Source organism: Aquarana catesbeiana, unplaced genomic scaffold (genome assembly GCF_042186555.1).
Source record: "Aquarana catesbeiana isolate 2022-GZ unplaced genomic scaffold, ASM4218655v1 unanchor228, whole genome shotgun sequence".
In the NCBI taxonomy this organism is placed as follows: domain Eukaryota; kingdom Metazoa; phylum Chordata; class Amphibia; order Anura; family Ranidae; genus Aquarana; species Aquarana catesbeiana.
In genome coordinates, this window is record NW_027362655.1 from 3,251,835 (window position 1) to 3,265,883 (window position 14,049).

The following is a 14,049-nucleotide window of genomic DNA, read 5'->3' on the forward strand; positions in this document are numbered from 1 at the left end:
TTGTTCAGGCATCAATTTACAGTCTCTAATACAGGTGATTAATAAGAAATTGATGAAATTGAAATTATGGTTTGATAGAAATAAATCATCATTAAATCTGAATAAAACAAGAGTAATACTTTTTGGGAACTGCAGAATTAATACACACACATAGATATTCAGATGGAAGGGGTTACTATTGAAAAAATAATAATGAAATTAAATTTCTCAGGGTGATAATAGATGATCAAATCGGGTGGAAATCACATATTAGGCATGTGCAATCCAAAGTACCCAAGCTTCTAGATTTCTATTTGTGGAGAGTAACTGTGTAACAGTTTCAATGTGGAGCTTACGAAATGTCTAAGCATAAACCAGTTTAAAAAGAGGTATAAAGAAATTATATTTTCAAGGTACAAGAATGAAGGTGTTTGAATTTTTATTGAGTGTTTATTAATATTTTTTACTTTTTTTGTTAGTTTTGTTTGGGTGTGTATGTGCATGTATGTATGTATCCATATGTGTATGATTGTGTAGTTAAGATTATTGGTAATAAATATATATTACAGAATATTTGAATTATTAATTATTGTATGACTTTGTAGTGATGGGACATTGAATAGTTTATTATTAATTATGGAGAAGGGGAGGGATTAGATATGTTTGTACTTCTTTCCATTCCATTTCGGATATGCAAACTAAATTATTTTTTATAGTTTTTTTTGTCTTCTTTTGTAACTATTTTTTTGTGATTGTCTACTACTGAATAATTACTTCTTTTACTATGTATGTTTTTATTTTTTACATGTTCGAAATAAAAAAAAAACAAAAAAATCTCAGTTATTGCTTAAAAACCACTGTTGATAAAGAAAACCTACGGGTTGATTTAAAAAAAATTGTTGGACGAATGTGACAAAGAATTCCTCAGTCGTGATAAATTTTGGTAGTATTTTAATCAAAATTTCCCTTGATTGCAGCTCCATCTAGTGACCATGATAGGGTATTTTTCTTGGAATAATTAAATCAGGAAAAATAACACGATACGGCATTATGACCACTAGATGAAAATTACACTTATAGGAACTCAGTTTTGGTTAAACTTTTTTTTTTTTAAAGTAGACCTCTAAATCTCTACAACACAAAATGTACTCAGTCAATGAAAGGTAATGACTCCATTTTTATTTTTCTCCTGCTATCAATGGCCAACACTTCATCCATGTCTTTGGTGATCTCTGATCTCCTTATGAACTGTTTCTTACATGATGAAGATCAGCCATGGAGTATATCTGAGGTGTATATCAGGGTGTGCTTCTTCCCCACATGAGAGCTGTAATGTCCAGCAACATTCATATAGAAGACATTTCCCACACTCAAGGCACTAATACAGCTTGAGGGTTGTGTGGGATCCCTGCTGTACAGGAAGACAGGACTTCAGCAAGGAGCAATTCCCTCACTCAGGACAAGAAAGTGGCTTCCCCCCCATGTGCAATCTCAGATGTCTGGTAAGATTGGACTTCACTGAAAAATATTTTCCGCACTCAGGACAAGAATACGGCTTCTCCCCCGTGTGAGATCTCTGATGTGTGTAAAGATTGGTCTTCTGTGAAAAACATTTCCCGCACTCAGGGCAGGAATACGGCTTCTCACCTGTGTGAGACCTCTGATGTGTGACAAGCTCTGATTTTTCCACAAAGCATTTCCCGCACTCAGGGCAGAAATATGGTTTCTCCCCCGTATGAGATCTCAGATGTCTGCAAAGATGGGACTTCATTGAAAAACATTTCTCGCACTCAGGACAGGAATATGGCTTCTCCCCTGTGTGAGACCTTTGATGTGTGACAAGTACTGATTTTTGTACAAAACATTTTCCGCACGTGAGACAGGTGTGTGGCTTTTCCCCTGCGTGATACATCTGATGTGTGACAAGTTCTGATTTTCTTGCAAAACTTTTCCCACACTCAGGACAGGAAAAAGACTTCACCCCCTTGTGAGATATCTGATGTGCAACAAGCTCTGATTTGTGAACAAAACATTTCCCGCAATCAGAACAGGAATACGGTTTTTCCCCTGTGTGCAATCTCTGATGCCTGTAAAGGCTAGACTTCTCTGAAAAGCATTTCCCGCACTCAGGACAGGAATATGGCTTCTCACCTGTGTGAAGATTCTGATGTATTTTAAGACTGGACTTTTGTGAAAAACATTTTCCACACTCAGGACAAGAATATGGCTTTTCACCTGTATGGGATCTCTGGTGTTTGTAAAGACCGGACACCTGTGAAAAACATTTCCCACACTCAGGACAAGAATACGGCTTCTCCCCCGTGTGAGATGTCTGATGTGTGACAAGTGCTGATTTTCGTGCAAAACATTTATCACAGTCAGAACAGGAATACAGTTTTTCCCCCGTATGTGATCTCTGATGTCTGTAAAGATTGGACTTATCTGAAAAACATTTTCCACACTCAGGACAGGCATATGGCTTCTTCCCTGTGTGAGATCTTTTATGGACATTAAGTTCAGATTTAAAATGGAAACACTTCCTGCACTCAGTGCAGGAAAAGCTCTTATTTGTTGGAAGGATGGCACCGTCCCTCACAGTCTGAGGTTCCTCAGGATAAGAGGAATACGATGGTCCATCTACACTGTGTGGTGCCGGATGGACATTTGAGGTAGTCGGGTTTTCTCCTGGACTATACTGTGTGATGTCCTCATCTTCTACTTTACAGTCTGGAGACAAAGTGAGACAATCCTCTGATGTTTTCCTCATCTCCCATCCATCTACTAAAATAGAAATAAAAAGATTATTACTAGACATGAGCAGATTGGTTCCCCTAAACCAGGACTCCGCCTACATCAGGCAGCTTTGTCTCTGAGGATCTTACAATTCCACCCTCAAGGTAACTAGTAAATGGGTCCTCTGAATCACCTACCAGTTCATTTCTTTATTCATGGACCTTAGTCTCACTTGGGATCTAGCGATCATAGGATGATCCCATACAGCATAAATCACAGGAAAAGGAGGCATGAGGGTAGTACAAGAACACTAAATTTCAAACAAGCAAACTTTTCTAAGCTGCGCTCAATACTGCAAGATATTAAATGGGACCAAAGCCTAGAAACATTTTACACTAAGGAAAAATTGGAATGCTTTAGGAACATATTAAATAAAGGTATCACCCAGTGCATTCCAATGGGCAATAAATATACAATAGCGAAGGTTAAACCTGGGTGGCTAAACCATAATGTAAAAAAGTCATATTAAAGAGAAAAAAAGGCCTTTAAAAAATACAAAGCAGTGAGGTCATTGTCAGCATTCCAACACTACAAGGAATGCAATAAGAAATGTAAGCATGCAATCAGGGTGACTCAAAAAGACTACTAGAAACAAATAGCAGAGAAGAGTAAAAAAAATCCTAAGAAATCTTTTAAATATATTAACATTAAAAAAAGTGACATCAGTGTATATTGGCCATATAAAGGACGATGAAGGGAGGATGGTTACAAATGACAAGTAGAAGGCAACTGTACTAAATGCTTTCTTCTCAGTTTTTACACAGGAAAAGGAGGGATATAACAACCATGACTATACAGTTAGTAACACATCACAGGAGGCACTCTTATGGCTAACAGAGACCGGTATCCAGAAAAGACGAAAAAAAGCTTAACACAAATAAATCAGCAGGACCGGATGGATTACACCCAAGAGTCTTCAAAGAACTCAGTCAGGTTATATCTAGACCCATATTTCTAACCTTTATAGACAACATATTGACAGGAATAGTACCAGCTAATTAAAGAAAAGCCAATGTGGTACCAATATTCAAAAAAGGGCAGATACATATACCTGGAAACTACAGGCCAGTCAGTCTAACACTGATAGTATGTAAACTATTGGAGGGGATTATAAGGGACTATATTCAAGAATTTGCTGATGGAAACAGTATCATTAGTAGTAACCAGCATGGGTTTATGAAAGGACGTTCCTGCCAGACCAATCTGCTAACATTCTACGAGGAAGTGAGCTGCCATCTAGATAAAGGATGGTCTATGGATGTGGAATATCTTGATTTTGCAAAAGCATTCAATACAGTTCCCCATAAACGCTTAATCTACAAACTGTAGTCTGTAGGCATGGACCATAGAGTATGTTCATGGATAGAAAACTGGTTACAGGGATGCATTCAAAGAGTGGTGATAACTAAACATGTATTTGGAATGGTCTGGAGTGGTAAGTGGGGTACCCCAAGGCTCTGTTCTGGGACAAATTCTGTTCAATTTATTCACAAATGATATAGAGATCAGAATAAATAGCTTAATCTAAAAAATATGCAGGGCAATAACTTCACATCATGATATAGAAACTTTACAAGAAGATCTGAATAAAATAATAGGATGAGCTACTAGGGGTAGGGCTGGGAGATTTTCTTAAAAAAAAAAAAATCTTCGATTCTCTTAAAAAAAACTTGATTCACGATAGGAATCGAGTTTTTTTTTTGGAAACCGCGCCGGTCCTGAGGCGCTGCGGGCATGAGTTATTAGGCAAGGCCGCGGCTTCGGCCTAGTCCGCGGCGTCCGGCCGTAGCCGCGGACTAGGCCGAAGCCGTGGCCTCGCCTAAAAACTCATGCCCGCAGCACCTCGGGACCGGCACGGTGAAAAAAAAAAAAATCGATTTGCTTAAATTTTGAATCGATTTGACCTCTCAACTCGATTCAAGATTTAAATCGATTTTTTTCCCAGCCCTAACTAGGGGGCTAAAAATATAACTGCAAATTACTCACTAGGGGGAGAACCTCTGGGAGCATCCAGGATAGAGAAAGACCTGGGGGTCCTAGTAGAAGACAGACTGATCAATAGCATGCAATGTCAGGTTGCAGGAAGCAAAGCCATCAGAATATTGCCATGCATAAAAACAGGAATTTACTCCAGAGATAAAACAATATTCCTGCCACTTTATAATACTCTGGTTCGACCGCATCTGGAGTATTCCGTCCAGATCTGGATTCCAATGCTTAGGAAGGATATACTAGAAAGAGTCAAGAGAAGGGCAACAAAATTTAAAGGGGACTGGAGGACCTCAATTATGAGGAATGACTACAAGCACTAAATGTATTCTCACTGGAGAAGAGACGCTTGAGAGGAGATATGATAGTCATTTACAAATACCTCAATGGTGGTCCCAGCATAGGTAGGAAACTATTTAGTCTCAGGGAGTGTAAGAGGACACGGGGCCACACAATGAGATTGGAGGAGAAACAATTTAACCTTAAGCTGCGTTTTTCACTGTCAGGGCAATAAGTATGTGGAACTCTCTTCCACAATTAATGGTGTCAGTGGAGAGTATTGATAGTTTTAAGATACTCTTCGATTTTCATCTTAGTGAACAAAACATACAATAATTATGTAATATACAATAAAAATGATGTAGTGTAATGGTCAGGACTCATAATATTGGTATTTAGCAATCAGTGGTGGCTTAAATATTTACATGACACAAGTTGCAGAGGTCCCACACCGCTGCCTCCCATCTCAGTGATTTGGGTCTGAGCCTATACAGTCATATCTCTCCACCCGGCACAGCCAGCAAACAACAGAACAAGTTACCCTGGGAGAATTGCTCTGTCAAAGATCTTGCCATACCCGGGTATGGGGCAGAAGACCCACATCACATATCCTAGGTGCCTAGGTCTAGTAACGCCTATGGTGAAAATCAACATTTTGCTGCCAGGTGAACCCCAGAATCTCCATAAATCCAGTCTAGATACATAAATTGTGTCTGCAGCACAGAGAAGGAAGATTATCCGAGAGAAATACAGGAATACAGGATGGGGAACACAGCTCAGGAAAGTGACCAGGGGATTACAGGCTGATATCACCCAGTCCTTGCCCTACTCTGGACCAATCAGTGAGCAGTATGGGTGGAGGAATGTATTTAGTGTTAATGACCCACCTGTGCTGATCTCTGTAGGAGTGTCCTCCTCTATAAATGTCCCCGTTATTCCATCCTCCTCCATAAACTGATCAACCATCACATACGTGTTTTCTTCTTCTGCTTTAACCTCAAATTCTTTATCGATTGGATCTCCACTCTAAATCAAGAAAATGAGAGAGAATATCATCTGTAAACTATAATGCCCTGTACACATGTGATAGACAAATGTGTGATAGGACCTTGTTGTCGGAAATTCCGACCGTGTGTGGGCTCCATCACACATTTTCTATCTGAATTTCCGACACACAAAGTTTGAGAGCAGGCTATAAAATTTTCTGACAACAAAATCTGTTGTCGGAAATTCCGATCGTGTGTACACAAATCCGACGCACAAAGTGCCACGCATGCTCAGAATAATTTAAGAGATGAAAGCTATTGGCTACTGCCCCGTTGATAGTCCCGACGTACGTGTTTTACATCACCGCGTTTAGAACGATTGGATTTTCCGACAACTTTGTGTGCAAGACAAGTTTTAGCCAACATCCGTCGGAAAAAATCCATGGATTTTGTTGTCGGAACATCCGATCAATGTCCGACCGTGTGTACAGGGCATTAGCTCACATACAAATCCACACATGTCCATTGTCCGTGTTTTAGATGCTTCATCCCACCAACCTTGTAATGGTGAGGGATGGTGTGACCTTCTTGTGTGGAATCCTGGGAATACAGAGGATGGGGACATCTAGCTGGTGGGTTTCTGTAGCTGAAAGACTCCACCGTGGTGTCCTGGTACAGATCTTTGTGTTCTTTTAGATACTCTGGCTCATCCATAACCCCATCCTCATCATCCTCCTCTTTTATCTCTTCTTTAATTTCAACTTTAGAATCTCTCAGGTTTCCACTCTGAATATATAATAAAAATGACATCAATTGTAACATTGCAGATAATGTACAGATCCTAATGATACTATCAGTGATTGTTCCTCATCTACCTGATGATGGTGAGGGATGGTGTGATCTTCCTGCGTGGAATCCCAGGAATACAAAGGATGGGGACATCTCTCTGCTGGGTTTCGGTTATTAGGTAGTTCTCTCATATACTTGTGTCTTTCTGAAAACTCCTCCATCACTCCATACTCCTCATCCTCCTCTTTATACTCTTCTTTAACAACAATATTGTAATCCCCAAGGTTTCCACTCTGGAAGATATCATAAAACATTCATTGTAACAAACATGCTGTGTATAAATCAGAACTACCAATAACTGTCAATTATCTACCTGATGATGGTGAGGGATGGTGAGATCTTCCTGTGTGGAATCCCATGAATACAGAGGATGGGGACATCTCTCTGGTGGGTTCCCATTACTGGATCCATCTGTAGGAAACACACAGACTGACTGAATACATTGTTTTATGTGCTTATCAGATGATGGAGGATCTAGGTGGACCCTCTGTACTGCTCTCTCCTTTACAATAAAGTCTCCTCTTACCCGGTGATGTGAGGGGCGGCTGATTGTCCACCATGACGTCCTTGTAGAGATCCTTGTGTCCTTCTAAATACTCCCACTCCTCCATGAAGAAATAGACAGTGACATCCTGACACCTTATAGGAACCTGACACAAACAATGATACAGTCACCATCCAGACACATCCCTTGTCTGTTACTGGATAATGTCCCAGAATTCCCGGCACCGCTCACCTCTCCTCGATGATTTCTCTGTTGACTTCTAGACACTTCTTTTTATTTCTCTATTCTATCAGGGAGGGAGGTGGAGGCAATGTGATGGTCATATGATCTTCAGACTTCACAGGAGCAAAACTCTAGATTTATAAACAAATAGTAAAATAATCAAAAATATATATATCCCCAGAATATATTTTGCAATCTATTCACTAGGGGGTGAAACTATGGAGGAATCTAGGATGGAAAAAGACCTGGAGGTCCTAGTAGATGATAGGCTCAGCAATGGCATGCAATGCCAAACTGCTGCTAACAAAGCGAACAGAATATTGGCATGCATTAAAAAGGGGATTAACTCCAGGGATAAAACGATAATTCTCCCGCTCTATAAGACTTTGGTCCGGCTGCACCTGGAGTATGTTGTCCAGTTCTGGGCACCAGTCCTCAGGAAGGATGTACTGGAACTGGAGCGAGTACAAAGAAGGGCAACTAAGCTAATAAAGGGTCTGGAGGATATTAGTTATTAATGAGCTCGATGTTTGGGTCAAACGTAAGTTCGACTTGAACATCAGGTGTTCGCCCTTTCGCCGAAGACCGAACATTATGGGGCTTTCGCGGCAAATTTGAGCGCCGCTGAATGCCCCATAATACACTGTGAGATCGCAGTGCATTGCTGTATGATGATTGGCCAAAGCATGCACCTGACCTGCATGCTTTGGTCAATCTCAGCTCCCTCTGCTAAGAGAGCCATAATTGGCCAAAGGCACCCTGCCTTTGGTCAATCATGGCTCAGGGGGACTAAGTCCACTCCCTACACTATATAAGGCTGCCTACATGGCAGCCCTGTGTAGTGTTGTTGGTGTGGATGGAGAGATAGCGTGATTTATATTAAGCAGGCAGGTTATTCAGTTAGTGGCAATGTATTTGATATATATATATATATATATATAATATATATATATATATATCTGCATACAGTGTAGCCTATATCTACAGTGCATTCCGTCGTGTACTGTTTCTACTACACTTCTGGTGGTTTACACAGTACACAATACAGTGCAGCCGTAGTACAGTTGCTACTACTTTTCTGGTGGTGTACACAGTACACAGGACTTTGCAGCCATAGTGCAGTTGCTACTACTTTTCTTAGAGTGGTCCACAGTACACAATACAGTGCAGCCGTAGTGCAGTTGCTACAACTTTTCTGGTGGTGTACAAAGTACACAATACAGTGCAGCCATAGTGCAGTTGCTACTACTTTTCTGGTGGAGTACAACATACATAATATAGTGCAGCCATAATACAGTTGTTGCTACTTTTCTGGTGGTGTACACAGTACACAATACAGTGCAGCCATAGTGCAGTTGCTACTACTTTTCTGGTGGTGTAAACAGTACACAATACAGTGCAGCCGTAGTGCAGGTGCTACTACTTTTCTGGTGGTGTACAAAGTACACAATACAGTGCAGCCGTAGTGCAGTTGCTACTACTTTTCTGGTGGTGTACAATGTACATAATATAGTGCAGCCGTAGTACAGTTGCTACTACTTTTCTGGTGGTGTACACAGTACACAATACAGTGCAGCCGTAGTTCAGGTTGCTACTACTCTTCTGGTGGTGTACACAGTACACAATACAGTGCGGCCGTAGTGCAGTTGCTGCTACTTTTCTGGTGATGTACACAGTACACAATACAGTGTAGTGTGGTGTTGCAAAACAAATCATGTCCGGAAGGCCACCAAGGAGAGGCAGACGCTCACAGGCCACTAAAAGAGGGCAAGCAGCCTCTGTGTCTACAGTCAACAGTGCTGGTCATGGACATGGTGCATCCTCTGCAGATGGCCGAGGGGCATGCTTGTCCATTTTTTTTTGCTGCTGGGGCAGGGGCAGAAAAATTGGGCCTTTGGTGGTGGCGGTGGCACAAGACTGTAACCCCTCACAGATACTGTTGTTGGGTGCAGGAAATTGTAATGTTAAACAGGGACAGAAAAATTGGGCCTTAGGCAGTGGTGGTGGTGCCCTAAACCAAAAATATTGTTGAAAGCTAGCATCATCAAGATTGAGGAGGAATAGGATACTCACTCAGCATAGACAGTCATCAAGGGATCCCACATCCATAGGAAAATCAATCAGTTACATCAGCATCGGGTGCTTGATAGCTGCTGATCCAAGACTGATTAATTTTTATGAATGTGAGCCCATCAACAGAGTCTGTGAACAGGCGCACTCTATGATCCATTACAAACCCTCCAGCAGCACTGAATGTGCGTTCAGAAAGAACGCTGGATGCAGGACAGGCCAGTAGCTCAATTGCATATTGAGCAAGTTCTGGCCAGTGGTCCATCCTCAAGACCCAGTAACCCAGTGGATGCTCTGTTGGAAAGGTCTCCAAGTCTGCTCTTGCCCCTAGATATTCCTGCACCATGTAATGCAGACGCTGGCGATGGTTGCTTGAACCGATCAAACCTTAGCACTGAGGACTGAAAAATTGTCTAAAGGCATCGGTCAGCCAGCCATTTTCTCCACTGCTCTTCCTCTGACTGAACGAAGCCTCAGCAACACATTGTCTAGCACCAGGAAATTGTAACCTCCCAGGGTCTGGAAATGCATTGCACAAACCTTTCTTCAAGGCCTCCTGAAGATGTTTCATTCTCTGCTCCCTCTGCAAAGACAGGATGAGTTCTGCAACCTTACCCATGTAACGTGGATCAAGAAGGGTTGCCAGCCAGTAATGATCCCTCTCCTTAATACCACGAATCCTAAGGTCCTTTTGCAGGCTTTGCAGAACCAGGGAGGTCATGCAGCGTAAGTTTGCAGAGGCATTCGATTCTGAGTCCTCTGGGTCACTAAGGATCACATGATCCGTAACAACCTCCCCCCACCACGTACAACTCCTTGGGTTTCTGGGGACTGAAAACCATCCCTTGAAGACTGGGGCTTATCCTCCACATCCATGCTGACACAATCCTCCTCTTTTTCCTGTTGGTTTGGTGGGCCCGCATGAATACTATCTGGATAAAGGGGGCCTTGAGAGGTAAGGAAGTCCTCCTCTTCCTCCCTCTGTTCTGCCTCAAATGCCCTGTCCATTATTCCACGAAGCGTGTGCTCCCACAGGAAGACTAGAGGCACAGTATCAGTGATGCATGCATTGTCGCTGCTCACCATCCTCGTGGCTTCCTCAAATGGTGCATGCGTCCTTGATCAGTAGCCACTGGTGTGGCGAAAAGAAGCCAAGCTTCCCTGACCCTGTCCTGGTGCCATACTCACACAGGTACTCATTGATGGCCCTCTACTATGTGTGCAGCCGCTGCAGCATTGCACATGTCGAGTTCCACCTGGTGGGCATGTCACAAATGAGGCGGTTGGTGGGCAGGTTGCATTCCCTTTAAATGTCAGCCAGCTGAGCACTGGTATTGTATGACCGGCTGAAATGACCACAAACATTTCTTTTCTGCCTCAGGAGATCCTGTAAGCCTGGGTACCTGCTCAAGAACTGCTGCACCACCAAATTCAGGACTTGTGCCAAACATGGAACATGGGTCAAGTGTCCCTGTCGGAGGGCGGAGAGAAGGTTGGTGTCATTGTCGCATACAACCATTCCTGGCTGAAGCTGGTGTGGCTTCAACCACCTCTGAGCCTGCCCCTGCAGAGCTGACAGAATCTCTGCCCCAGTGTGGCTCCTGTCCCCTAAGAAGACCAACTCAAGCACCGCATGGCATCTTTTTGCCTGAGTGCTTGCATAGCCCCTTTAGTGCTTATGGAGCAGCGCTGGTTCAGAGGACAAATCTGCAGAAGAGGCCATAGAGGAAGAAGAGGAGGGGGTGGAGGAGAGAGCTGTGGCAGAATCACCACTAGCATTTTGGAGGCGTGGTGGTGGAACAAGCTCCAACAATACTGAACCCTGTGCTGCATCCTTCCCAACTGCCAATGCGCCGTGAAGAGTTACCCAGTGCGCCATGAAGGAAAGGTAATGTCCCTTCCCATGCCTGCTAGACCATGAGTCAGCGGTAATATGCACCTTACTGCTGACCGCCCTGTCCAACGGGGCTAAAACATTGCCTTCCACATGCCAGTAGAGAGCCGGAATGGCCTTCCGTGAAAATAAATGGCGTTTTGGAACCTGCCACTGAGGTACAGCACATTCCACAAATTCATGAAAGGGGGCAGAGTCTACCAGCTGAAAACGTAGCAGTGCTAGCAATTTGGCCAAGCTAGCATTCAAACGCTGAGCATGTGGATGGCTAGGACTGAATTACTTTTTACAGTTTAGTAACTGGGGTAGGGAAATTTTCCTGCTAAAATCAGATGGTGTACTGATAGCAGATTGGCTGCAAGTACTTGGGACACCTATTGCTATGCCTTCATTCCTCTCAGTGCAGGTTTTTGAGAGAACTGGAGGTATAGTGGGGTTGGAGATCCCGGATGAGGAGAAGTCCATCTTTTTCTTCGATGTGGGTCTTTCAAGTGCCGTTGCCTATGGACTGCATGGGAGGTCATCATATGTCTGGTCAAGCATGTGGTGCCCAAGCGGCTGCTGTTCTGGCCACGCTTGATCCGCTTCAGACCTAGGTTGCAAACAGCAACGGTGCGATCTGCTGCAGACGTGTCAAAAAAGGTCCACACCAAGGAACTTTTCAAAATCAGCGGGGAGTCAGCAGTGTGATGCAGTAGTGTGGCTGCCCTTAAGCTGCCCCCTAGAGGACATCCTGCCTCATTGGAGTTGTGTCGCCTCCTCCTCCTCTCTTCTATCAGGCACCCAAGTAGAGTCAGTGACCTCAACATCCCCTCCCTACTCTTCACTGGAGCAAACTTGGCAGCATGCTGCAGCTGGGTGAACATGACTGCCAGTTTCTTGTCCTTCTTGGGCACCCCCTCTCTCTAGGCTCACCTTACTCCCTTCCTCAACCTGGGAACCAACATCGGAGCCTTCTAATCACTGCGCATCCTCCAGCAGCATGTACCCGACACTGTGGTCGAATAGTTCAGGGGACTCCATGCATGATGGTGGGGCTACGGAAGGAGAGACTGTGGACAAGGAGGCGGTGGAATAGGCCGCTTTGGCAGCTGCATTGGAAGGCAAACTACTCTGAGCCTGGGTGACAGAGGATGAGGATGGATTTGTTATCCACTCCACCAACTATTCTGCATGTTATGGCTCAATAACATGGGCAGCAGCAGAAACCTGCAGAAGATGCACCATGTCCACAACCAGCACTATTGACTGTAGACACAGAGGCTGCTTGCCCTCTTTTAGTGGCCTGTGAGTGTCTGCCTCTCCTCGGTGGCCTTCCGGACATGATGTATATTTTGTTTTGCAACACCACACTACACTGTATTACATACTGTGTACACCATCAGAAGTGTCGTTGCAACGGCACTGTGGCTGCACTGTATTGTGTAATGTGTACACCACCAGAAAGTAGTAGCAACTGCACTATGGCTGCACTGTATTGTAATTACAATTTTCGATCTAATATTTCACAGCAGGGCCTGCTCCTGTGCCCAACAAGAGTATCTGTCAGGGGTTACAGTTTTGTGGCACCACCACCACCTAAGGCCCAATTTTTCTGCCCCTGTTTAACAGGGGCATGTAATTACAATTCTTGATCTAAATATTTCACAGCAGGGCTCATTTCATCGCTCACCAAGAGTAACTGTGAGGGCTTACAGTGTTCTGGTACCACCAACACCTAAGGCCCAATTTTCTGCAGAGTATATAGGGCAAGCATATACAGTATACAGTGGGGACGGAAAGTATTCAGACCCCCTTAAATTTTTCACTCTTTGTTATATTGCAGCCATTTGCTAAAATCATTTAAGTTCATTTTTTTTCCTCATTAATGTACACACAGCACCCCATATTGACAGAAAAACACAGAATTGTTGACATTTTTGCAGATTCGTTAAAAAAGAAAAACGGAAATATCACATGGTCCTAAGTATTCAGACCCTTTGCTGTGACACTCATATATTTAACTCATGTGCTGTCCATTTCTTCTGATCATCCTTGAGATGGTTCTACACCTTCATTTGAGTCCAGCTGTGTTTGATTATACTGATTGGACTTGATTAGGAAAACCACACACCTGTCTATATAAGACCTTACAGCTCACAGTGCATGTCAGAGCAAATGAGAATCATGAGGTCAAAGGAACTGCCTGAAGAGCTCAGAGACAGAATTGTGGCAAGACACAGATCTGGCCAAGGTTACAAAAAAATTCTGCTGCACTTAAGGTTCCTAAGAGCACAGTGGCCTCCATAATCCTTAAATGGAAGATGTTTGGGATGACCAGAACCCTTCCTAGAGCTGGTCGTCCGGCCAAACTGAGCTATCGGGGGGAAAAGAGCCTTAGTGAGAGAGGTAAAGAAGAACCCAAAGATCACTGTGGCTCCAGAGATGCAATCGGGAGTTGGGAGAAAGTTGTAGAAAGTCAACCATCACTGTAGCCCTCCACC

The 14,049-nt window shown here is 43.4% G+C and overlaps 1 protein-coding gene across 1 annotated transcript in view; it reads right to left on the minus strand.

The window, feature by feature from the left end:
- LOC141121713 (uncharacterized) overlaps positions 1 to 14,049 on the minus strand; it is a 106,147-nt gene that overhangs the window by 90,055 nt on the left and 2,043 nt on the right. Inside the window, exons 2-8 of the mRNA XM_073611428.1 lie at positions 7,612 to 7,733; positions 7,402 to 7,525; positions 7,189 to 7,286; positions 6,902 to 7,108; positions 6,585 to 6,812; positions 5,928 to 6,066; positions 1,533 to 2,760 (exon numbers count right to left, since the gene is read on the minus strand). Of these exons, the coding sequence (XP_073467529.1) occupies positions 1,533 to 2,760; positions 5,928 to 6,066; positions 6,585 to 6,812; positions 6,902 to 7,108; positions 7,189 to 7,286; positions 7,402 to 7,486 (1,985 nt within the window). The 5' untranslated portion in view covers positions 7,487 to 7,525; positions 7,612 to 7,733. The remainder of the gene's footprint in view (positions 1 to 1,532; positions 2,761 to 5,927; positions 6,067 to 6,584; positions 6,813 to 6,901; positions 7,109 to 7,188; positions 7,287 to 7,401; positions 7,526 to 7,611; positions 7,734 to 14,049) is intronic.